At 30.3% G+C, this 27,353-nt stretch overlaps 2 protein-coding genes across 7 annotated transcripts in view; both read left to right on the top strand.

The window, feature by feature from the left end:
- LOC125873368 (uncharacterized) overlaps positions 1 to 10,414 on the top strand; it is a 414,450-nt gene extending 404,036 nt beyond the window's left edge. For 3 of the 6 annotated variants that reach the window (XM_049554290.1, XM_049554289.1, XM_049554287.1), the window contains exons 2-9: positions 6,317 to 6,516; positions 7,415 to 7,764; positions 7,906 to 8,155; positions 8,500 to 8,665; positions 8,772 to 8,874; positions 8,944 to 9,072; positions 9,357 to 9,572; positions 9,651 to 10,414. In XM_049554290.1, coding sequence (XP_049410247.1) covers positions 6,324 to 6,516; positions 7,415 to 7,764; positions 7,906 to 8,155; positions 8,500 to 8,665; positions 8,772 to 8,874; positions 8,944 to 9,072; positions 9,357 to 9,572; positions 9,651 to 9,929 — 1,686 coding nt within the window. In that variant the 5' untranslated portion in view covers positions 6,317 to 6,323 and the 3' untranslated portion in view covers positions 9,930 to 10,414. Of the gene's footprint in view, positions 1 to 5,782; positions 5,980 to 6,160; positions 6,517 to 7,414; positions 7,765 to 7,905; positions 8,156 to 8,499; positions 8,666 to 8,771; positions 8,875 to 8,943; positions 9,073 to 9,356; positions 9,573 to 9,650 lie in introns of those variants that run through there. The other 3 variants (XM_049554286.1, XM_049554291.1, XM_049554285.1) reach the window with 3 other exon arrangements.
- Positions 1 to 27,353, top strand: part of LOC125873377 (vacuolar protein sorting-associated protein 27) — a 1,193,133-nt gene that overhangs the window by 875,205 nt on the left and 290,575 nt on the right. The window lies entirely within an intron of this gene.

The following is a 27,353-nucleotide window of genomic DNA, read 5'->3' as shown; positions in this document are numbered from 1 at the left end:
TGTACTCTTAGTAGCTCTTGTACCTGTTTAGACTAGACCCTTGGGTGTTGTTAATTTTCCTTACAAGTTTGGATTGTGTCTAAAGGATATTGTTTTTTAAAAAAATCATATTATTATATTTATTTCCATTATTTCAAATTTCCACATGTTTTAATTGTTGGGTGTGAGAGTTCTCCTACTCAGGCGATAGTATGTAGGTGCCTGCACGACCCAGTGGGTTGGGTCGTGACAATAATTATATAGATAGATTAGTTAAAGATATTATGTTATGAAACTACTTTTATATATATGTATATATATATATATATATATATAAAGAGAGAGAGAGAATTATAGTAAGCAAAACATAAATATGTGAAGACTAATATATATAAGACAAATACATATATGAAAAAAAAAGAGACTAAATCAAAGAATTGCTGCATTAAATCTAAAACGATGAAATATATATTAGGCCTTAGTCGAACAACCTCTCTTTTACAAATAAAATTGTTATTACAAAGTTATTCGTATAATCTTCATTTCAGATAAATCGATTCTATAAAAGCAAAATCAAGAGGCAATGGTGACTTCATTAACACATGCATCATAATTTTTTTTTTATTAAATTTAAATATTTCAAGACATATAATGCCAAATAAATTGATAAATGAAGAATAGAAGAGAGACATACATCTCAACGTTTATTTTACCAAATTCAAAATCAATATTCCATTAAAATACGCACTTAAAAAAAATACATTGAAATCAGAGTATACGCCAACTTTCAATATGCAGAATTTCCTTTTGAACGCAACAATTACTTTCAATTGTTTGTTGATTTTGAACGAATTTTTTTGGACACAACATTGATACCCAACAACCACAAATCATTTTTACCTCGTAACTTGTGTGAGCCTCTTCTTATTCGTAATATATTTATATGGTCATTGTTTGATGAATTTATCACATTAATATTTGCCTTTTCAGTTTTCATTCCTTCATAATCTATTCTATAGATTAATTATCATTTTTTAGTTTTGCCATTAGTCTTTTTTCATTTATGTGAGTTGTCTTTTCAGTTGTCCATTATTAAATCTAATAATCAAGATACAATTAGAGTTTTTTTATTTTAAAATTATAGAAATTGTCAAAGAAAAAGAGAAAATGTCAAAAAAAAAAGAAGAGAAAAAAGATAAATATGAATGGTGATCATATAGAGGTATCACATCACCAATTCTATATCTAGATTTATTATATATATAGATTAGTCTATTGCTATGTAGTATACATGGACTTTATCTTTACTTAGGAAAGAGAATCCAAATACTGTATTAAGAGCCTATTTGCTATTACTGCTAAAAAATGCTTATTTTTAGCATTTTTTAAAAAATAGCTTTTCAAAAAAAGTGCTTTTAAAAAATAATAATTTGTGTTTGGCTAATTCAATTGAAAAGTGTTTTTGATAAGTAAATTGTATTTGATTAATTTTTAAAAAAAAGTATTTTTGAGAATCAAATTATTTATATATATATATATATATATATATATATATATATATATATAAAGACAAGTATCAAGGGATGGTTGGCAAAATAGCCACTTTGAAAATTTAGTGGTCTTGATCTTGAGTTGTGTTTTAAACTTGAATGCTTGAGCTTATAGCTTGTTGAGAAATTTATGACATTTGATCCACAGAGTTTCTCTGCTTTTTGTTAGAATTCTGGAGAATTTTGTGAATTATGAGCATCCCTATTTATAGTTGTCGAATGAAAGATATGTGATGAGGACAGACTTCATTCGGACAATCAGATTAAAGAGACATGGTGATACTTAATTGGTCGGAACATGTCACTTGTACATACGTAACACATTTTTATTAATCTTTGATTTGGCTATGCATGTTAAGTCATTTTGACATGTGGCATGATCCTATTTGCTTATTCATTTAACTTGACATGCTACATCATTTGACATGTGACATCAAATTGGGTCTCTAGAATAAGATGCCATATTGAGCTAAAAAAGGTAGGTTCATCATTTGTAACCTAATTTGATGGACTAGATCAATGAAATTTGACTTTAATTAAATCCATATGTATTAAACTTAAATAATTAATTCAACTATATTAATCCACAATATTTATTTAGACATTAGGATAATTTTATGAATTTATATCTAATAAATTTTAAATGATTACACAATATACAGAAGTAATAATTTAATTATACAAGACTAAGAGTATAAATTTTTTTAATGGGCTAGAAAATTTATTTATCATGTCAATTTAAAATACTGATTTCTACTTAGTATGTTAAATACATACAAAATATATTAGCACAAAAAAGATAAAACTATACCTCTTCCATAATTAAGATAAATAATATTTAATCTTATGCACTTTGTTCAATTTTCATATTAGATTGTGAACCTAAACTTATACTTACAAAAGTTAATAATTTAATAATCTTTCATATATAAGCTAAACTTTATAAACTAAATCATCTACTATAGACATACATATACATATGAATACATGATCTACTAAAATTTTATTAAAATTAAAAAAATAATTATGCTATACTAAATACTATTTCAAATTACATAATTAATAACATATATCCCAACCATCTGAACACCTAGAGCCATCACACACTTCTAGTGATCATTTGGAGGCATCTGTTATAACTTGAGCTAATAGACTAATACCAAAAAAAGAACTTGTTTCTTCTTTTGTTTCCCTAGTATTTCTATTAATTCTTCAACATCAACTCGAATTCTTAATTTATTGGTCGAGGCGAACCCAAAATTTGAAGACTTTGGTGTATCAATATTATCTTAATTTAGCATTAGAGAAACTTTCAATGGTCAAGGTGGGTTTGTTCTACTTAATGATCATGAGTTCGAACCCTTATCTAGCAATTTTAATGTTACAAATTAATAAACCTCCTTTAAATTTAGAACTTATAAATGATTCTGGTTGGGCTCAAACCAAGGTAGCGAGGGCGAATACTTCGGTTTGTACCAATCGTACAAAGTGTCATTCTATACTTTTCAAAGATAACGGGTGCACGTGCACCTTTACCTACCTATATAGGTTCGCCTCTGTTTATCGGAAATGAAACTGCTCAACTATTGAAATAAGTCTCACTTCAAACGGTAAACTTCATTTAGGATAATATAAAGTTGAAGAGCAATGTAAAACTCAAAATGTTGAGCTAATTAGAAATTGTGATAGCCCATCAAGAAAATGAGAAATAAAAACAAAAAGAGAAAATGACTTCAAATTGTCTTAATCCTTACTCTAGGACAAATAAAACTTGTTGCTCTCATTGCTCCAACTAGCATGCATTATTTTGATTGATTCGTACGAAACCTCCTACTTTAATTATTCCTTAAATTTTTATCTCCACCTTAACTTTGTTTATTGAACTTGTGAGCATAAACAAAAATAATATTATTCTTTCCCTCCTAATTTATGTACTACTTTTCATTTTTTTTAAGTTATTTTAATTAATTTTTAAAATTAAATTAAATTAGATCAATTTAATATTTTAATATTAAAATTTAGATATATGTACTATACGTTACCATTCTTCTTATGTCAATATAATTAAAGTTGTATTTTAAAATATTAATCAAAGTTCGTATTGTTTGAATTTTGAAAAGCAAAAATTATCATATAAATTTGGATAAAATGATTATATGACTACTCATTTAGATATTATGAGATTTTTTTTTAAAAAAAATAATCCTAAAACTCACAAAAAAGCTGAAGGGAGTATTATTTTTTAAAACTATTAAAGATTAAGGAGATTACGTAAAATTTACTCAAAGAAAAGACAAATAGAGTATAAGCAACCAAATCCCCAAACCATAAACTCCCTCAAATTTATTTTATGTAGTACTATCTTTTTATTAATTAAATCTACTTAATAGGTGACATCACTCGGTAATTAAAAACAATGAAATTTTAAATATCATTTTATATTTAATACCACGTTTTGATAATTACATAAATTTTATGATATACTTCTAAAACTATACCACCTACCAGTCCACCACTGGTGCATTAGCTTAGCAGTATTTTTAAAAAAAAAATAAGAAGAAGAGAAGTGTGTGACTTATTTTAGATGTTTTAAGTAAAATAATTTTACATATTTTATAATATTGGAGTAAGATGAATAGGGGTGTAGATGGTTGAGTTGGTTTAGATTTTTTAAATATCAAATCAAATTATTTGTGTTAAATTTTTAAATTCATGAACTAAAGCTAATAAAACTCAGATTTTTCAACCTCGATTTTTTTTTAATCTTTTTTAGATTTTTTCGATAAAGTATTATAAAAATATATAATTAACTTGTGCTCCAAATGTTGTTTTAGTCCTACCAATATACAATTATCTAAGGTGTTTCTTAAGAAAATAACACAAAATATGATGTCAATGCTGACACTAAAATATTCAACAAAAAATAATAATGAAAATGCATAAAATAAATGTTGTAAATTAATAAGACATAATGAAAATGATTATAATTTAAAAGTACTCATACATGCTAAAATAAGTCTAATAAGTAATAAGTATTTAAGTACATGATTAAATATTAAAGAAAACTTAAAATTAGGTTAAGTATCATAAATGTTTAAGCCAATGTAAAGCTAAAGAACAAATATTCCACATTATTGTCACTCTTAGTGTTGAATTAATTTATTTTGTTACCATCAATACTGATTTGATTTTGATTCGAGCTTTATTAGAGTTACTAATAACTATGGATTATAACATTTATTGGACCATTCAAAATTTCAAGTATCAAAATCTAGAAATAATATGATAAAAGATTACAATTATAAAAAAAGTATAAGAAATATTTAGAAATTATATTAAAGTAAATATTTTTATGTATAAAATAAATTTTAAAACTAATATATATATTGTCGGATTAGTTTGACCTCATGGTGATTTTTTTTTTAGTTAAAATCAATCAACTCAAGTATAGTGAGTTTTTTTTTTCAATACCAAATCAAGTCAATCAAATCATTAGTCGGATTTTATTCAATTTGATTTGATTCAATTTTCGGTTCAATTTCGTAATTTCAAATAAAATAATAAAAATCATAAATTCTAACTTGTAACTTATGTTTATATATATAAAAAAAATTGTATGTGTGTTTTAAAGGAAATTGGAAGACAAAATTAGGAGGTGAGATTAATATAAGTTGAACTATCCAAGGAAGTGAGCAAAATTAGGCAAGTCCAGCCAAACGCCCTTTTATTAAATAAAAGAAGAAGAAAAATGAAATACGTCGATTTTTTGCTGGAAAGCAGACATCACCATCAGCGGTCATTGTGTGTGTGGGAGTCCCATCTATATATACTTCCATTTATTACTTTCTCCGTCTATTTTTAATTTTTTGATATATTATTTTAAAATATTTAATGATAATATTTATCTAATTTATAAAGTCAATGAAAGAATTTATGATTTTGTATTTATTTTAATCTTGATATTAAATATTATTCATTTTTCTAATAGGAATGAATTGATAAAATTAGTTCTATCAATTACTACTTTTTAATTTACGAGTTAAGTTAATAATAGACAGTGAAGAGGAAGGAAGGAGAGGGAATATTAGTAATATAAAACAAAAAGGAAGGAAGGCAGGAATTTGGTGAATAAGAGTGGCACTCCATTACAGCTGGATAATGTCTTGTTGTGTGTGGGCTAACTTTTCACATGACATCTTTTTTATTCAGCTGAAAATGCTTATCTTTATCTCCTCCTTTCTTGTGAGTAACACCTATTTTCTTGCTTGCTTGTGTTAATTATACTAATAAAATTATGTTTTGCAGCAGAAAAGAAGACAAAAACAAGTGTCTGCTTGCATGGTTGTTCTACGTATTTGTCTTGTATCTTCCACTAAATTATTTGTTACTCACGAACGAGTACTGTCTACTGACTTAATTTTACACAGATTCTCCTCGAATATCGCACCAGGTATCATCAAATGCATTTGGTCTTTCAGCTTTAACCATATATTTGTGTAAATAAAAGTTTTGTTATTCTCATTTTTAAACCATATATATATATATATGATGTTGATTAATTTATTCCTTCATCAACTATATATCACTGTTTTCTTCATAGATGTTAAGCCTATTAAACTGATGAGATTTATTCTTGCAGTTGGAACAAAAGTACAACAACTATTACTGCGCCTAATTAATTCCTACACAAGTTGGTAGCGCCTAATGAAATTTGTTTTGATTTTCAATTCTTCTTTCTGATAGAAATAATTAGTAGCATGGAGGTGTGTTCAAACTTTTGAGGAAAGAGAAAATATGGAACAGAGGTCTCTTGAAAGAGTTGTTTCACAGAGGGCACTGCAAATAGGAAGCTCATTTCCATGCCAAATTTGTGTGCTTGGCTTTCTATCTGGTGTTTGTCTCACTTCTTTATTTCTTGCTTCATTTGGTGGCCTTTCACTTTCATCTCCAATTTCAACATTCACTTCTTCTTCAACAACCTTAATAAGTAAGTAGACATCATTTTTCCTCCCTTCTCTTTCAATGTTTTTGTTTTTGTTGATAATGATGGAGCTTAGCTTGATTGTTCTATACTTATATATTCGATGATATTAAAGGTTTCAGTTTTGTTCCAAAAGTGTTTTTTAAGCAACCTAAGTTTGGAATTATTTGAATCTTTATTCAAATCCAATTAATGCCTCTACTTTGACTGTTGTCATACCTTTCTATTGAGAACAGAGGACACCGAAGTTGCTTGGATTTTTCACTCTGTGTCGACACGGGTGACCCATTTTGGGCACTTTGATCAAAATCAATGGGAAAACTCTGGACAGTTAATGATTTTTGTAATCAATACAAAATCTAAGTTGAAATTGAAGAAAAATGGAATACCTTTTGTATGTCACTCCTTTTCCTTTAATCTCCTTCAACGTTTCTCCACATAATATCTCATAATTTAGGTTTTATAACTCTATTTTTAGGTGAATCCCCGTACTCATATCCATACAATGCATCTATATCCCCGAATCGTAAAAATGAAGGATCGGACCTCTAGATTATCGGACACCGGCACCCGAGTCCGACCAACTTAGGAGGACACCAATCTCATAGACATAGATAGGATATTGGATTAGCAGCGGCATGATTGCTGACAAATTAAATCAAACTATGGGATTTAACTATTTTGCCTAGTCATTACAATCTAAAGTTAGTGCAATAGAAAACAGTAATCAAGCTAGTTTTTTATTAACGTCCTGTGTTGTGACTCTACAGATACTCCCAGTATAGTAAATGAGAAGAAAATTGGTTGTGATTGTCGTCTCTTAAGCACTAAACAATATATTATTACATCTTCCTGTCATTAGTACACAACCAGAAATGAATCTTATGTACTGACCTTGTTACAGGTGGAGACTGCAATGTTAAACAAAAGAATATAGAAAGGCGGTTCTTTTCCCACGAAAAGTTGGCACTGGGGGTACATGAGAGGGTATCATTACTCTACTCATCTTGGGGTAATTTAGTGAATCAATCAGCAAATGAAGGCAAATCCAACTTACCAAAAGCACCTCACTTGGAGGACTGCAAGCTAAGTGCAGAAACAAATGAACGACTTGATACCCGACTTCAAAATGATAGCTTCCCTCCATGGACTATATGGAAGGGACAGTTAGATAACTTCCCGTGGACAGCTGAAGATGAACAGCTTCGATATTATAGACATCAAACAGTATCTGAAGGAGCTTATCCTCCCTGGGTATGTTATTTTCATGCATTATTTCTATGCATAACCCAATTTGTAAAAGAATGAAGAAACACCTGTACTAGACATTTTTTCTTATTAAAAACTGTTAAATATAGTACCAAAGAGCATTTCAAATATAAGAATGAATTGCAGATCAAGGGCTCAGATGAAGAGAATTACCCCTTAACGAGGAAGGTGCAACGTGACATATGGCTCCATCAACATCCTTTGAACTGCAGTGATGGAAATGTAAAGTTTCTGATAGCTGACTGGGAGAGAATACCCGGGTTCGGTATTGGTGCACAGATAGCTGGAATGTGTGGTCTTCTTGCAATAGCAATCAATGAGAAAAGGGTTCTTGTTACGAGCTATTATAACCGTGCTGACCACAATGGTTGTAAAGGTAGTTCTAACTGTCACTGCATGTTCTTTACACTTCTATATCCCTTTGGGTCATCCAGTTCAACAACAATTGACCAAATATAGTTGTAGAAACCACAGGAGATTTGAGAGCACCAAAAAGTGATAACTTTCCTATTAGTTTGATTCTATAGCATACGTCCTGTTTTGTTGTTAAACCTCAAAAATTGATTGGTCTCTAAACAAACATTAAAATATGCAGTGTTAAGTAAGACTATGGAGCTTCTTCCTTAATGTATTTTGAAGTTGATACATGATATTGATATGCTACTTTATGTATGTGTATATGGCTATTGGCATGAAATTCTATCAATATTGCCTTCATAGGTTCATCACGCTCCAGTTGGTCTTGCTACTTCTTTCCAGAAACATCTCCTGAATGCAGAGATCGTGCTTTTGAGCTCATGAAACAAAAAGAAGCATGGGAAAAAGGGATCATAACGATAAAAGAAAACTATACGTCTAAAGAGATATGGTCTGGACACACTCCCAGGTAAAGCTATTACAGACGCCATCTTGAAAATAAATATACACCCTGCAATAGCAACTATGGATAAAGTATTATATAATTTATGCAACTGATAGCATCTCAATTTCAGGTCATGGGGAAAACCTTGGAGTTATTTGCAGCCAACAACAGATATTAATGGAAGTTTAATTGCTTATCATCGCAAAATGGATAGGAGGTGGTGGCGTGCTCAGGTAGTAGATGCCTGTTGCTTTTTCTAGTGCATTCGCATATGTTTTTCATGATTTCTATATCTTCTCCAGGCAGTGCGCTACCTAATGCGGTTTCAGACTGAGTACACATGTAACTTGCTAAACCAAGCACGGCATGCAGCATTTGGCTGGGAAGCAGCGAGAATGGTTCTTGAAAGTCAATTTAGAGATTTTCCTGAGGTAGCAAACTCTATTCATGATCTCTTCTTGACTAGAAGATCTATCTTCATCAGGGCTATTACTTGTTCATCCAATTGTGAATTGTGATAGAGTTTATGGTTATCCTCGTTTGTCAATCAATTTAATATAGATTTCTTCTATTTCCCTATGTCCATTCCATCTTTACATTTGTGACAATCCTTAGTCTTGTTTGTTCACATGGAGAAGTAGAAAATCGATCGTTTATGATGTTTCAATGTGATTCTTTATGATTAAAAAGATCTTTTTGTCATTTTCTTTCTCAGGGAGTAGACAAGGCGGCCAAACATGACATCGAAAGTTTTGTATGGTCAAGTCATAAACCTTGGAGTCCTAGGCCAATGTTGAGCATGCATGTTCGAATGGGCGACAAGGCATGTGAGATGATAGTTGTTGGGTTCAAAGAATACATGCATCTTGCTGAGCGGATAAGAAAGCACTTCCCTAATCTTAAGAGCATCTGGCTTTCGACAGAAATGCAGGTATATCTCACTTTTCTCATACTTGGCCGGGTAGTTTTTCACCCTGATTGTCATAATCACACATGTTCAACATAACAGGAAGTTGTAGATCAATCAAGACTGTACCCTCATTGGACGTTTTACTACACAAATGTGACACGCCAAACGGGTAACATGACAATGGCAACTTATGAAGCCAGTCTTGGGAGGGAGACGAGCACGAATTATCCTCTTGTTAATTTTTTGTTGGCAAGTGAAGCCGATTTCTTCATTGGAGCATTGGGATCGACATGGTGTTTCCTCATAGACGGTATGAGGAATACCGGAGGGAAAGTCATGTCTGGATACTTGAGCGTTAACAAGGATCGATTTTGGTAGCTATACAATGGAGCTTCTAACTCCATCTATGCATAAGAAAAGTGCTAGCAGGGTGTTTGGATGCTAATCACATCAGTTCTTACATGTAAATTGTTCATTGTAAAGAAAGTAAAATTAAATTGGCATAATACATAAATATGTCATTTAACTTGGCTTCAGCTGACATCTATGCCCCAACTTTGGGGTGTGCATAACTAGACACTTAAATTTGTATAAAAATTGTACAAGTTGGCACACGTGTCCTACGTGACATAATATACGTAGGACATAAAATTGTCATGTAGGACGCCATACCGGACGATTGTGTCTATATGTTCAATTTTATACGAGTTTAAGTGTTTATTTGTGCATATTTGAAGTTAAAGATCATAGTTGTCAGCTGAAGTCAAGTTAATGGTCATGTTTATGTATTATGCTAATTAAAATTGCCTCACAATTGTCACAACTTCTATATAACTAATTACATTTTCTTGTAAATACATGAATTATTTTATTGAATACCTACATTACTAGTAAAGTTATCATGTAACTTAACCTACAAAAACTTAATTAATTTGATGAAAAGAGTCATCAACATTTTCTTCATCTCTCAAGGTCTTTAATTTCCTTGATTGACCATCTTTAGTTTTCCATTGATTTATCTCACTGTAAACAACTAAAACTGTGCTTCACTATATCTATATTACCTGAACAACATATAATGTTAAATTACTATAATATCCCTAGCTTAGGTTGTGACTTTTTCGATGAGTTGTGATTTTTTCGATAAGTTATGACTTTTTAAAAAGGGTTGTGATTTTCGATGAGTTGTGACTTTTTTCAAAGGGTTGAGATATTTCGATGAGTTGTGACTTTTCCAAAGAGTTGTGACTTTTCAATAAGGTGTGACTTTTCCAAAGGTTGACTTCTCGGAAAGGTCATGACTTTTCAGATAAGACACAAAAAAACACTTGTTCATGCTATCCTTTATTGACTATAAATAGAGGGTTTCCTCTCATTTTTGACCCACAATTTTTTTTAATCTTCTACTCTTCTTGCATTTTTTGAAAATTTCGTGTGATTTATTATCGTTGAGTGAGTTCGAAGTTTAGCAGAATATGAGGTACAACTATTCTGATGAAATAAATCGATCTATCTTGAGAGGATATATTTCTTAACCTCGAGTACTTGAGGAAAATAATTCTGATGATATGATAATTATTTGTTTGCTTAATATATACATTAGTATGTAATGTTCTAATATATGAAGTTAACATGATGTAGTCTAAATTCATTTGTTTTTTAACAATTTCTCTTGTGATGTAGATAAATGCTTCTGAATATCGTTTTCCTAAATTATTAAACTTCTCAAGAGTTAGAGAATTATCACGATTTATTTTTTTAATGCTCAAGACAAAAGAATGATTTTATTTAACAATGCTACTTATGTGATTTAGATTGTCATGAAGTTTTCTTCAAAATAGTTATTACTATATAAACATTAATTGCCCTTTTGTTTTACTGATTTATTATTTCTTAATTTTTCAGTATTTTAGACAAAGAAAAGATCATATGACTTGTGATAACGTCATGTGAAGTTTGTATTAGTTTATTTTTATTATTTATTTAATAGCTAATTTTTATGAGATAAATATTTTTATGAGTTATTATCAAGTTAACAAGATCTTCTAACTTCAAAATATATTATTTTAAAATGTTCCGAGTTCTTTTTTTAAAAAAAATCACGACAAACGTAAAAATACGTGAATATATATCAATTATTTAAAATTTCTTATTTACAAAATAATTTTATATTCAGTAATATGGAATAAACATTTTCATTTTGTCCCTACCCTAAATTAAAATCTAATAACTATGAAAAATAGTAACATTAATTAAAATTTATTACAAATTCAACTATTGCACATTAATTCTTTAGCTATAAAATTATAAATTCTCTTAGTTATTACTAATTATTGCAAACGTTATTCACACTCTTTTACATTCTTTAGTTATAATATTATAAATCCTCATAGTTATTAGATTAGTTATTTCTATCTTTCATCATTCCTTATATTAACTTTTCACCAATAATTTTTCATATTATTATACTGCCCCAATATATGTGATAACACGATATTGTTATTTTTCCTTGAACGAATCATACTTGGTTGAATAAATTAAAAATTGTCTACAAGTAAATGACTATATCTTTCTTAGATGTAAGATCAACATTTGATTATATATATAATTTCACAGATAGAATATATATTTTTTTAATTTTAATTATTAGTTTTTCCTGTAAAAAAAACGAAACCTTTCTCAGTTAATAACTATCTTTGATTTATGTACACCATCAATCAAGAAGTCAAATATGAGAGACAACAATGTCATATATTATGTTATAACTTATAAAATAAAAATTAATATACAAAATAGTTCTAAAAAAGAAAATGTAGTTGTTCTCTTCACATGTTCATATCATATCTAAACAGTTTAACGTGGAATACACGTGCAAAGCACACCTAGTTAGATGATAAGAAAAATACACAACAAATATCATTTATAAGGTAATATTAGTGAGATACGGCTAATTATATGATTGTACCTCATCAAATTGAAATAAATATATACATTATTGCATTTATCTAATAAATTTTTTCATTGACCATCTTCATAGGTTCGCATAAATAAGAGATATATGATGATCCACATTGAACATTCACAAAAGAATTTGCAATATTATTTTGTGCAAAGCTTATTATTCAAATGTTCGCTTAAATAAAAAATACTATTAACTATAACAAATATTTTCTAAATCGATAATCACGTGCAACACACATGTAGAAAAATTAGTAGGTTAGAGTTATATATATAGATATAGGTAATGTAGGAATTACTTATGAAATATGTAACTTAGAGATTATAATGCATGAATATATTTTTTACAATGTTTGGTTTATTGTATTAAATTATTATATATTATATTAAAATAAAATATTTGTTTATTATACCTTCGATATTTCGACAGTTCAATTAACTAATTTTATTTATCTCTAATAGATTGAGAATAGGAAGAGCCTAGCAGTGAGCAACATCTCCATTCTTGCTCTTCAAAGGATAAATTTCTAACTTTAATATTCTTATCCATGTATTATTAATTTTTGTATTAGTTATTCCTTGTTCTTTTTTTCGTTTAAAGTATTATACAACTTAAATTTTCTCTCTCTCTCTATATATATATATGTCACAATCCAAAAATAATAATCTATAACACTTATCCAACCCCGGTAAGCAAACTAATTGCATGACTCTGTGCCTATAGTTGGGGAGTTTCATAATAGTTTTCCTACTAATTTTTCTGGTATTCCTCACGATAAGGGTTAGAGCCATCAATATGGACTAGGACCGTAGGGCCGGCCTGGCTTAACCCGTGATTTAATAGGCCTGGACTACGATTTTTGGAGCCCAGGCCATTTAAGAAAAGGGTTTTTTAGCCCGGCCTGAATAAGTCTGCCGATTTGTGGGGCTTGAGAAATATGGATAGAGCCGGCCCGTGGGTTAAATAAAAATTAATTAAAAAAATAAAAATAAAATAGAGTATTAAAAATAACAAGAGTCTAAACTCAAAATCTATTAAAAGTTTGAAATATTACAATTTAAATATAAATTATGTTTATAAAATATGTACTACATAAAATAAAATTTTCCTAAATTTCTAGGGAATCACTACATAGGTCGTAACCTATGTAATGTTGTCATAGTTTTTATTTTTTATTATGATCATTGGAAAACAATTGAATTAATATTTCTATTTAGCTATTTATTGTTTTACTTGAAATCAAACTTAATATATATTATAAAGATAATTTTATTTGTAGATTTGATTAACAAGTAGTAACACTAACACCATGTAATATTTTTTTGTTGATATTTATTATAATATTTTTAAATTATAATTTAATTAAAAAATTATAAAAAATATACTTTTAAAAAAAGAGGGTTGGCCCGACAAAGCTCGTAGCCCATGTACTTATGGGCTGGGCCGACCATTTTCTAGCTCACACAAAAAAATGGGCTAGCTCGGCCTAGCCTGTAAAATTTCAAAGCTTGTATGGGTTAGCCTGGATGGGGTGGATCAGTCCATATTGACAGCTCTAGTAAGGGTATTGACTTAAGAATTGATTTTAGATTGGATACTCAATTAATTTCTATTTCTCCATATATAATGTAGCGCGTGTTGAGTTGAGGAAGTTGAAGGAACAATTACAGGATTTATTGAGTAAAGAATTAATAGATTGAGTGTCTTATCTAGGGTGCGCTTGTCATATTTGTGAATAAGAAGGATTGCACAATGCATGTCATGCGTATTGAATATACGCAACTAAAAATGTTACAATCAAGAATAAATATTATTTTCCTTGTATTGATGATCTTTTTTATCAGCTATAGAGTGGTTCGGTCTTTTCAACGATTGATTTGAGATAGAGTTACCACAACTTGAAGATTATAGCTCCAGATATTCCCAAGACAACTTTTAGCCTATATGGGCACTATGAGCTCTATGTTATATCATTTGGTTTGACTAATGCACTGACAATATTTATGAACTTGATGAATTACGTGTTCAAATCGTACTTGGATTTTTTGACAATATTTTAATATATCTTTCGCAGGGAAAAACATGAACTACAGTACTTGAAGATGATGCTTAAGGTTTTGAAGGATCAAAAGTTGTATGCTAAGTTATTCAAGTGTGAATTTATGTTGGATACAATATCTTTCTTGGGTCACATGGTAAGTAATAAGGGTATTAGAGTTGATTCGAAGAAGATTAAAGTTTTCTCACAGTTAGTCCAAACCGACTACACCTACAGAAACTTAGAGTGTCTTAGGCCTGACAAGTTATTGTAGGTAGTTCATAAAGGAATTTTGGTTATACTGAAATCATTCACATGCTTGACACAAAAAGGTGTTCTATCCAGGTAATCGTGTGAGTGTGAGCTTTCAAAAGCTCAAAACTATATTGACCATGGTGTCAGTTTTGACATTAATTATCATTAGGATCTAAGTGTTATGTTGTGTAATATGATGTTCCACATATCGATTTGGGATGTGTTTTGATTCGTCTACATAACTTAAGATGCATGAGAACTACTCCACTCAAGACATGGAGTTGACACTTGTCTTGAATGTGTGAAAGCAATACTTATAAAGTGTGCATTGTGAGGTATTCATATTCATCGTAACCTAAACTACATTTTCAAATAGAAAAACTTGAATTTGAAGCAGCTTGGATGGTTTGGGTTACTCAAAGACTATGATATATATTACTATTATACACCACTAGGGCAAGATCGGTGTGATTAGGGATGACAGAATGAATAAATTATATGGGTATCCATTCAAATTACCCAGCTTAAATGAGTTGGGTACCCAAATTATTTAAAATAGGTACAAACTCATATTACCCATTTGAAAATGGTAATGAGACTCATTTATAAAAGAAAAGAAAAGTGACATTAATAAATCTTTTTTGAGGTGTAGGTGGTCGGGGTAGGGGTAGGGATAAGGAAAAAAATCTTTAAAAATTTTGAAAAACAAATTGATCTTTTGGGAAGAGGCTGGTAGGGGGTGGGGGGTCGGAGTAGTAAAAGATAATTTTTTTTAAAAAAAAATGGAGTAGTAAGAAATAAATCTAATTAAAAAAAAAATAATTTTTGAGACGTTGGGGTTGGAGTAGTAAGAATAAATTTAATTTATAAAAATAAATTTAGTTTTTTGAGGCGTTGGGGTTGGGGTTGGGGTGGGGGTGGGCAGGTAAGGGGTTGGGGCCGGAATAGGGGTGGGGGTGATAAAATATTTTAATTTTCTTAAGAAAATAAATTTAAAAGGTTTTTTTTTTGTGGGTTGGAGGGGGTGAAGAGTGGGTAAGAGATTTTTGCTTTTGAAGGTTTTAACATGATCCCTATAATAATATGTGTATATATCCATATTTATCCATATTATTCATTGGATAACTCATTTTTACCCATTTAAAATAAGGAAAAAGGATAAATATACCCTCAAACTTTGATAAATGGTACGTCTATGCCCTTTGTTATACTTTTCGTCCATCTTAGCCCCTGTCGTACAATTATCGTTGCACATATGCTCCTCTCACTAACGACATTCTCATTCTGTACACGTGGCTAACTCCTAAGCAACTACCCGGTTAATCATTTCTTTTAACCCATAAACTAGGAACCCGCCCCATAACCCACCCGATTTGTATCTAAAATATACTAAGTCAAAATTAAAAGACCCAAATATCCTAAGTCACTTTCGTATCTCACCAACCCTAGCCTTCATCAGTAAAGTTCGTGATTCCATAGTTTGTTGGTCGATTCCACTGCGTGTTCGTCGATTCATTGTGTGTTCGTCATATCACTAAGATCCCGTCAAAGTTACCCATGATTTCACGCTGTTCATTTCACATATATTGTTTTTCTGTTTTTTATTTTCATTCATAGGTAGTAAAGAAATGTGCTGTTGTGTTTTGATTTTCACTTGTTTCTTTAATTTTGTGTAGAATATATAATGAAAATGTTAGGGTTTGTTCATTTTTATCTGCTCAAATGAACTTCGTTTTCTAGGGTTTCACTTTAGAGTCTTTTTATGCGGTTTGTTAGGCTTTATGTTAAAGAATTTTTTTTTTTTGTTTGTGTTTAGATGTGTTGGGTTGGTAGTGTCATTTTCTGTTCCTTTTGTTTCAGATTGTCTCCCCTTTCTTTATTCCATTTCTTTGTCTTTATGCCCTTTCTTCATGCCTTTATGTTGTAGGTCCATAAGAAATAATTGATAGTTGTTATTAATTTCATTCTAACTAAGAAATACAAATTACTTATATGAATTACTAATTGTGACTAGAGATAAATATATTGTCTACTCTTGAACTCGGAGAGAATAGAGGGATAGAATGTGGAATATAAGGAGCATGATATTTTCTTGCATATCACTTGAACTGATTTGTGTCTAGGATAGGGATATACCTAGGTACCTTGCTTGGCTCAAATACGGGAAGACAACATAATGCTCCATAGTCGGTCCAGTTTATCCCAGCTCAACAATGTAGTTAGGCTGTCAATTGTGGTAGACGGTTAGAGGTCGGGAGACCATGACTATATTATCAACCCCGTGAATCAATAACTAGATAATCAAATAAGTTGATGAAATTGATGCTAAACATGATTGTTAGTTAAATCATAATCCTAGATTGATTCATTCATTGATTGTGTAAACATATATCTTTTCTTAATTAATTGCTTTTTAGTTATTTTATCTTAATTTTTAGTTTAGTTAATATATATTCATCTTCTGAAATCCTCCCTTAAATAAATAATTAGAATTAGTATAATTTAGTAAATGGTTAATTGACAACTTCTTTGGGTTCGATAATCCGGTTCTTTTAAGAGCCACTATATTACTTGCGCGACTGCGTACACTTGTGTGTGCAATTGGGAGCAACAACGTGGCTAACTCCTAAGCAACTACCCAATTGACCATTGCTTTTAACCCATAAACTAAGAACCCGCCCCATAACCCACCACCTGATTTGTATCTAAAATATACTAAGTCAAAATTAAAAGACTCAAATATCCTAAGTCACTTTCATATCTCACAAACCCTAGCCTTTATCAGTAAAGTTCGTGATTCCATAGTTTGTTGGTCGATTTCACCGCGTGTTCGTTGATTCATCGTGTGTTCATCATATCACTAAGATCCAGTCAAAGGTACCCACGATTTCACGCTGTTCATTTCACATATATTGTTTTTTTGTTTTCGATTTTCATTCGTAGGTAGTAAAGAAATATGTTGTTGTGTTTTGATTTTCACTTCTTTCTTTAATTATTGTGTAGAATATGCTTTTTATAGTGAAAATGTAGGGGTTTGTTCACTTTTATCTGCTCAAATGAACTTCATTTTCTAGGGTTTCACTTTAGAGTCTTTTTATGCGGTTTGTTAGGCTTTTATGTTAAAGAATTGTTTTTTTTTTGTTTGTGTTTAGATGTGTTGGGTTGGTAGTGTCATTTTCTGTTCCTTTTGTTTCATATTGTCTCCCCTTTCTTTATTCTATTTCTTTGTCTTTATGCCCTTTCTTCATGCCTTTATGTTATAGGTCCATAAGAAATAATTGATAGTTGTTATTAATTTCATTCTAACAGTAGGACCACTTGTTTAATTGTTAATTAGTAGTGTCTAATTATCTCACATACTTTAAGAGGGATCACTAGTTTAATATTATTTTAGTTAGTTCATTTGTGAGTACTTATTAACTAACTTGTGACTGACTTACTAATTGAGTTACTTGTTAAATAATTCCCAAGTCTAATTTTTGTCACTTAATAACTAAGAAATGCTGCTTACTTATATGAATTACTAATTGTGACTTACTAACTAACTAAGGTAACTTTCTTATATGGCTTACTATGTGGCTGTGACTTGCTAACTTACTATGTGACTGTGACTTACTAACTTTCTATGTGACTGTGACTTGCTAACTAATTCCTAATTGACTTAATAACTAACTAATGTGACTGACTGACTTACTTATATGACTAATTACTAAATGTGACTTAATGACTAATTAACTTACTTTAATCCTAATGTGACTACTAACTATGTCACTGCCTTATGCTTACTAACTAATGTGACCTATAACTTTCTTATTTCTTATTGTAACTTACTTGTGTTATTTACTAACAATGTGACTGCCTTATGCTTACTAATGTGACTAATTGACTTACTTATATGACTTACTAAATGTGATTTAATGACTAATTAACTTACTTTAATTCTAATGTGACTTAATGACTAATTAATTTGTGTTATTTACTAACAAGGTGACTGCCTTATGTTTACTAATGTGACTGACTAAATTATTTGTTAAATTTTGTAAGACTTAAGTAATTCCTAATTGACTTAACTGGCTTAATAACTAACTAACACTACTAAAAAAACAGTGAATATCGACCTACAAATACCGACCTTCGGAGGTCGATATTCTCTGAAATACCGACCTAAAACAGACATCCCAGCTTAGGTCGGAAAAAGCTTGGTCGCTATTCAATACCGACCTCTAGAGGTCGGTTTTTATTTTATGTCGGAATATTCATTTTTTTAAAATTCCGACCTCTGGAGGTCGGTATTTTTATTTTTGCATTTTGAGATTCTGACCTCCGGAGGTCGGTATTTTTATTTCTGTAATGTTGAAATTCTGACCTCCGGAGGTCGGTATTTTTATTTTAGTAATGTTGAAATTCTGACCTCCGGAGGTCGGTATTTTTATTTTTGTAATGTTGAAATTCTGACCTCCGGAGGTCGGTATTTTTATTTTTTTAGTTTTGAAATTCTGACCTCCGGAGGTCAGTATTTTTTATTTTTGTAATGTTGAAATTCTGACCTCTGGAGGTCGGTATTTTTATTTTTGTAATGTTGAAATTTTGACCTTCGGAGGTCGGTATTTTTATTTTTATAATGTTGAAATTCTGACCTCCGGAGGTCGATATTTTTATTTTTGTAATGTTGAAATTCTAACCACCGGAGGTCGGTATTTTTATTTTTGTAATGTTGAAATTCTGACCTCCGGAGGTCGGTATTTTAATTTTCTATTTTTGAAATTCCGACCTCCAGAGGTCGATATTTTAATTTTTGTAATGTTGAAATTCTGACCTCTGGAGGTCGGTATTTTTACTTTTAATTTTTGAAATTCCAACCTCCGGAGGTCGATTTTCTGCTGCAAAACAGGCAGCAAATTGCTGCAATTTTTACTTGCCCACCTGCATATTTTTATACCAAAACAACCCAAAGCCAAATAAGCTTCATCCAACCAAAACAACCCAAAGCCAAATAAAATTCATCTAACCAAAACAACCCAAAGCCAAATAAACTTCATCCAACCAAAACAACACAAAGCCAAATAAACTTCATCAACCAAAACAACACAATATTTTCAACATATACATTAAACTATTTCAAAATAAACTTCATCCAACTTCAAAATAAACTAAAATACGATCAAATTAAACAAATCCAAAAATATAGAAGTCTAAAATGTCAAATAGATACAACTACTCCTCATCACCCTCACTCTCCTTATCAGACTTACCATTCTCATCACCCTCACTTTCCTTATCAGACTTATCATTCTCACCACCCTCTTGATCAGATCCATCACTGCTGGCAGGACATGGAGGAAGAATATTTCCTGATTAAAAAAAAAAGTTAGTTGGGCCTGAAGCGCTGCATACCTCTTGTTCTCTACCTCCTTTGCTGCCGCAATCTCCTCCTCTCTCTTCTTCTCTCTTTCAGCTATAGCAGCAAGCTCGACATTGAGATAAGCTATCTTACTCTCCATTGCAGATATTGTCTCTCTATCCCCGCCATCAAAGCTTGAGGATGATGAACCACAATACCAAGACTTCTTCTTCTTCTGATACGTCTTTTCTGGATAGTCGTAGACTGAACCTCTAATCGGTTCACCAGCACTCTGTTTCCAAAGATTCTCGTTTTCTTCTTGTGTTAATGGTCTGTTCTGACTCTCAAGAGGTAGAGTACTACGATATTCCTGAGATATTCGTATATACCTATCCTGTAATTTAAACAAAGAACTCTACGAATAAGAATGTAATATATACAAGGAAAAGAAAAAAATATTAGTTTGAATGGAGTTCTTACATATGTCTCTTGAGTACGTGGCTCAATCCATCTTTCTTCTTCTGTGGGGTTCGTACTCTTCTTGACGTGAGTAACCTTGAACATCTCTGGTACAGCTACCGGCCTACCCAACTCTTTTTCCTGCAAATAACATATATAGAATTAGATCTCATTAATCTCCAAAAAGTACTTATCAAAAAAGAAAAAAATTATTTTACTAAATTAAGAAAGTATCCCATTCTTTCCTTCCTAGTAACCTGGCTAATAGCTCCACCAGTGTGCAAAGAGCCTCCCTTTTCTGATGCGCGAGCCATCTTTCCAATCTCACTCCTCTTTTTAAATTTTTCATAAGTACTCCAATGTTTCAGTAACAGAGCCAATCGATCCGGTAACATAAAGTTAGGAATTCTGTTTTCTCTTCGACAATCACAAAATGTGCTAGAAAGCAACTTTGAAGCTTTAAGCTTGAAGTTCACTTGAACGTCATCCTCGTGTTCGGGAGCCCATACATAATATTTCTGTAATAAAAAATTACTAAATATTTATTGTTCAAATGACTAGAGAATTTAAATGTATATGATGTGAATTTAATATATATATATTATTACCTTAAATTCATTGAACATTTGCCCTTGGGTGTTAAGTGGAATCGAACTCCAATTCGGATACACACCATTATAGTGAGTTCCGATGCACTTTAAAATAATCTTTGACATACCCACATCCGGACGTAAGCTGAAATACACGTTCATTGACGAAGTAGAGTAAACAAAAAATAATCAATCAATTAAAATATAAATAGATAAATGAAAGATGAAACATAATTAAATCATACTTGTATCCTAATGGCTCGATGACGAGTCTCCAAAAATTGTCTCTATCGCCTGGCTGAGGACCATGTGCATCTGAGTGTTGGGTGGTGGGAGTATTAGGCTCTGAGCCATTGGATTCAAGGTGAAGATTGGAAAGTCCAATTGATCCACTACTAGTATTCAAACTATTGCACTGACTAGCACTAGCTGATGGTATGTTAGACCCATGACCAAGATGTGAATATCCCTGCAATGTTTGCTAACCTGAACTAGGTAACACAGTGGGTGTAGATATAGTATAACCAGATTGTGGAGCCACATGAGTAGAGGCATTATGTGACTGGTGTGTCGAGTGAGTAGTTGAAACTGAGGCTCTTTCTGAAATATTAACTCAAGAGGGCTCATCAGATATCACGACCCCAGTGGGCCTTCTCATAGCATTGGCCTTAAATTTCTTTTTTGGATTAGCGGATTTTTTTGATTTACCCTTGTATTTATCTACCATCTATATCAATTAAATATAAAGATTAAAACAAAGTAGTGCAAAATAATGTCACAATGTCGAGCAGATATATCAAACAAAGTTATCTTAACATAAGGCTTAATCCAAATAGTCTTTCACAATGTCGAACAAACGTTAAAACTACTAAAATATAAAGTATATTCAAATAAGAATAGCTAACACCAACTAAACATACAAATTGTTATTTATCTTTCACCTGGGACATTTCACTTTAGTTTATGTTTAACTTTTTTGGCTTTTGGAATTGCTTTCAGTTCAAAATGGGCAGACTGAGGTGGATAGGAATTTCCCCAAAATCTATCATTCAAATTGCTTTGGTAATATTATTGAAACTGTTGCAATGTTGTTCAATTTACAAGTTATATTTCAAAGAAGTGGTAATATTGTCCCTAAACTCTTTTTCTCCATTTCCAGTCACAACACTTAGTTTCTGCAAATTCAATGATCAATAAAGGAAATGTGTGTTCACATGTTTTAGAATATCTACCTACATTACTTAAAAATCGATGTAAGAGGCTTACATTGAACTGTAACTTGTGAGATTGAACTCTTTTCTATGTATCAAACTCTGCAATTCTAAGGATTCTTTGACATGACTCATGAACTACTTGTCATTAATTGAGCTAAGTGTCAACACTAGATGGACACAAATCGATCTTGCAAGAAAATCAATTTTGTCATTAATAGGATCAACTAGTGTTGGTACTTATGCTTAACAAATACATTATTCCTAAATTAAAGCTAAATATCAACACTAGATGGACACAAATCGATCTTGCAAGACGCGTTAAAAGTACTAAATAGTCTTTCACAATGTCGAAAAGTTAAAACTACTAAAATATAAAGTATACTCAAATATGAATAGCTAAAAATCCACCAACTAAACATACAAATTGTTATTCATCGTCTTCGGAAGTTTCTTCATCATCTATCCATTCACATGCATCATCTTCAAAAGTTTCCTCTTCATCTATCCATTCATCCTCTTCGAAAGTTTCCTCCTCATCCTCCTCCATATTTGTTGACATATCTAACTCTTCTCTATTAACTTCTTCTAAAATGAGATCAGGATGCTCCAAATTCATTTCTAACTCAACATCCACTACTTGATGAACACTTGATATTTCATTTTGATATGCAACATCCAATTCATTCTCAACTTCCACTCGCCCCATCGGTTTAGTTTTGATTACAACCCACCAATCAGACTTATCCTTACGCAACGGATAAGGAGAATAGTACACTTGCTTTGCATTTGTGCAATATTAAAAGGATAATAAGCCTCATACTTCCTAGTGTGCTTGACTTCAATGATATTATGCAACTTAAGCTCCCTCGTACCTCTTAAAGTTGGATCAAACCACTTGCATTGGGAAAGTACTATTCTTTTGATTGGCCAACCCGAATACTCCAACTATATAATCTCCTGTAGGACGCCAAAATAATCAACATTATTTATTTTAACTAACCCACATTGTTTATTTTAACTTATTTAAACAACTTAACAACTTTTTAACTTTAACTACATTAGTTTTGACTTAATTCCAAAACTAAATTCACTAACTAAACGACATTATTTATTTTAACTTATTTAAACAACTTAACAACTTTTTAACGTTAACTACAATAGTTTTGACTTAATTCCAACAACTAAATCCACTAACTAACCCACATTATTTATTTTAACTTATTTAAATAACTTAACAATTTTTTAACTTTGACTACATTAGTTTTGACTTAATTCCAAAACTAAATTTACTAACTAAACGACATTATTTATTTTAACTTATTTAAACAACTTAACAACTTTTTAGCTTTAACTGCATTAGTTTTGACTTAATTCCAACAACTAAATTCACTAACTAACCCACATTATTTATTTTAACTTATTTAAACAACTTAACAACTTTTTAACGTTAACTAGTTTAGTTTTGACTTAATTCCAACAACTAAATTCACTAACTGACCCACATTATTTATTTTAACTTATTTAAACAACTTAACAACTTTTTAACTTTAACTACATTAGTTTTGACTTAATTCCAAAACTAAATTTACTAACTAAACGACATTATTTATTTTAACTTATTTAAACAACTTAACAATTTTTTAACTTTAACTACATTAGTTTTGACTTAATTCCAACAACTAAATTCACTAACTAACCCACATTATTATTTTAACTTATTTAAACAACTTAATAACTTTTTAACGTTAACTAGTTTAGTTTTGACTTAATTCCAACAACTAAATTCACTAACTAACCCACATTATTTATTTTAACTTATTTAAACAACTTAACAACTTTTTAACTTTAACTACGTTAGTTTTGACATAACTCCAAAACTAAATTTACTAACTAAACAACATTATTTATTTTAACTTATTTAAACAACTTAACAACTTTTTAACTTTAGCTACATTAGTTTTGACTGAATTCCAAAACTAAATTTACTAACTAAACGACATTATTTATTTTAACTTATTTAAAAAACTTAACAATTTTTTAACTTTAACTGCATTAGTTTTGACTTAATTCCAACAATTAAATTCACTAATTAATCCACATTATTTATTTTAACTTATTTAAACAACTTAACAACTTTTTAACGTTAACTAGTTTAGTTTTGACTTAATTCCAACAACTAAATTCACTACTTAACCCACATTATTTATTTTAACTTATTTAAACAATTTAACAACTTTTTAACGTTAACTCGACATTATTTATTTTAACTTATTTAAACAATTTAACAACTTTTTAACTAGTGTTGGTACTTATGCTCAACAAATATATTATTTCTTAATTTAAAACTAAGTGTCAACACTAGATGGACACAAATCGATCTTGCAAGAAAATCAATTTTGCCATCAATAAGATCAACTAGTGTTGGTACTTATGCTCAACAAATATATTATTTCTTAATTTAAAACTAAGTGTCAACACTAGATGGACACAAATCGATCTTGCAAGAAAATCAATTTTATCATCAATAGGATCAACTAGTGTTGGTACTTATGCTTAACAAACACATTATTCCCAAATTAAAGCTTAATATCAACACTAGATGGACACAAATCGATCTTGCAAGAAAATCAATTTTGTCATCAATAGGATCCACTAGTGTTGGTACTTATGCTCAACAAATATATTATTTCTAAATTTAAAGCTAAGTGTCAACACTAGATGGACACAAATCGATCTTGCAAGAAAATCAATTTTGTCATCAATAGGATCAACTAGTGTTGGTACTTATGCTTAACAAACACTCGATGGGCACAAAAAAATTATCACAAAATTAAAGCCAAGTATTAATACTAGATGGACACAAACACATTATTCAAAACAATTGTACTTGAACTTAAGAAATTTAGAAGCACCAACCATATCTCCAACTTTGATGAAAGAAGCAATATAGTCTTGTATCAACTTTTTTACATTTTGAGCTTCCTCAGTTGTCTAGCACGAAAAGTTCTTAAATTAGTTAAATATAAACTTCATATCCAAGAATATTAGTTTTTTTTATATATATATATATATGTGTGTGTGTATTCAAGTTTTAATAAGTTCAAGTTTCAATTCAAGTTCATATCTAATTTCTAAACTTAATTAGTTATATATTCAAGCTAATTAGTTCCAAATTCAAGTTCTAATTTCAAGTTCATATTCCTAATTAAGTTCAATTTATAGTAAATTCAAGTTATAATTAATTATAAGTTCTAATTAAGTTGTAGTTCAAATCTCTAAAATTCTAAATTCAAACTAGCTAGCTAGTGTCCCAACTTCAAACTATTAGTTAATCCTAAAATATCAAATATAATTCAAACTATTAGTCCTAAATTCCAAATTCAAACAAGCCTTAAAATCACAAATTGAAAGTACTCCTAGAATTCAAAAATCAAACTATAGTGCTAAAATCCTAAATTCAAACTACTAGTAGTCCTAAAATCTCAATAATAATTCAAACTAGTCCTAAATTCAAAATTCAAACTAGTCTTAAAATCACAAATTCAAACTAGCCTAAAATCCCAAAATCTAACTAGTGCTAAAATCCTAAATTAAAATTAGCTAGCTATTCCTAATCCCAAATTCAAACTATTAGTCCTAAAATCTCAATAATAATTCAAGCTAACTCAAATAATACCCAAATTCAAACAACTCCTTAAATACCCTAATCAATCTAATCTTACAATTCCAAAATCAAACTAATTAACTCAAGAAATACCGAATTTCAAACAAATCCTAAGATACCCTAATTCAAACTAACCCTAACATTAAAATTTTCAATTCACAATCAACAAACACAAACTAACAATCAAATAATCTCTAATTCAAACTAACAATCAAAAACCCTAAATCATTCACTTACTAACTTACAATCAATCAAACTAACGATCAATAAAACTAAGTATATTAGTACTCTAATTTTGAGATACTTCAACTAAATAGAAACAAAAGTAATCTTTTTTAGAGGTTCTAAAAATTCACCTTGAGTAAGAAGGTCGGGGATGGTGGCGCGAACTGAGAAAGCTAATATGGAGGCGGCGCCGGTCGGGATGGAGGCGGCGCGACCTTCCTCTGCAGCTGCGCGACCGTCCTCTGCTGCAGCGCAACCGTCCTCTGCAGCTGTGCGACCTTCCTCTGCTGCTGTGATGGTGGCGCCGGTCGAGGATGGTCGGGGATGGGCGGGGATGGTTGCCGATGGGGTGGGTCGGGGGTGGGGAGTGAGACTTCACTTAGGTTTTGAGACTTCACTTAGGAATGAGACTTATATTATCACACTTTTTTAAAGAGAATTGTTTAATTTACCGACCATGGGATGTCGATATTTTTTAAAATAATTATCTATATTTAAAAATATTTAATAAATACGGACATCGTGAAGTCGATATTATTTAAATAAAATAATAATTTAAATATACCGACCTAAAATAGGTCGATATTTATTAATTTATTTTAATATAAACTCAGCTCTTGAGGTTGATTTATTAATTAAACATACATACATACAGATATACATAAATTTAATTTATCGATCAAGTTAATTTTATAAATTTAAATTATATAACTCCTAATTATATAAATTTAATTTTATTGATCAACCAAAGTTATATATATAATTTAACTACACATCAACAAAAGTTTAATTTAATAAATTTAATTTATCGATCAAGTTAATTTTATAAATTTAACTAATTATATAAATTTAATTTTATTGATCAACAAAAGTTTATCAATATCAAATTTAATTATATAAATCTCCTTGAATTTATCATCGGTGTTTCTTTAATTGATAATGTATTTCATATCTAAACCACTAGTATATAAGACTTGATTTGTTAAACTACTTGAGGAGTATATAATTAATCAACGTATTTCATACTCCAATAAAGTATCGTTTACATATCATCATA

The sequence above is a fragment of the Solanum stenotomum genome, chromosome 8 (assembly GCF_019186545.1).
Source record: "Solanum stenotomum isolate F172 chromosome 8, ASM1918654v1, whole genome shotgun sequence".
Lineage (NCBI taxonomy): Eukaryota > Viridiplantae > Streptophyta > Magnoliopsida > Solanales > Solanaceae > Solanum > Solanum stenotomum.
This window is presented reverse-complemented; position numbering and strand designations above follow the sequence as displayed.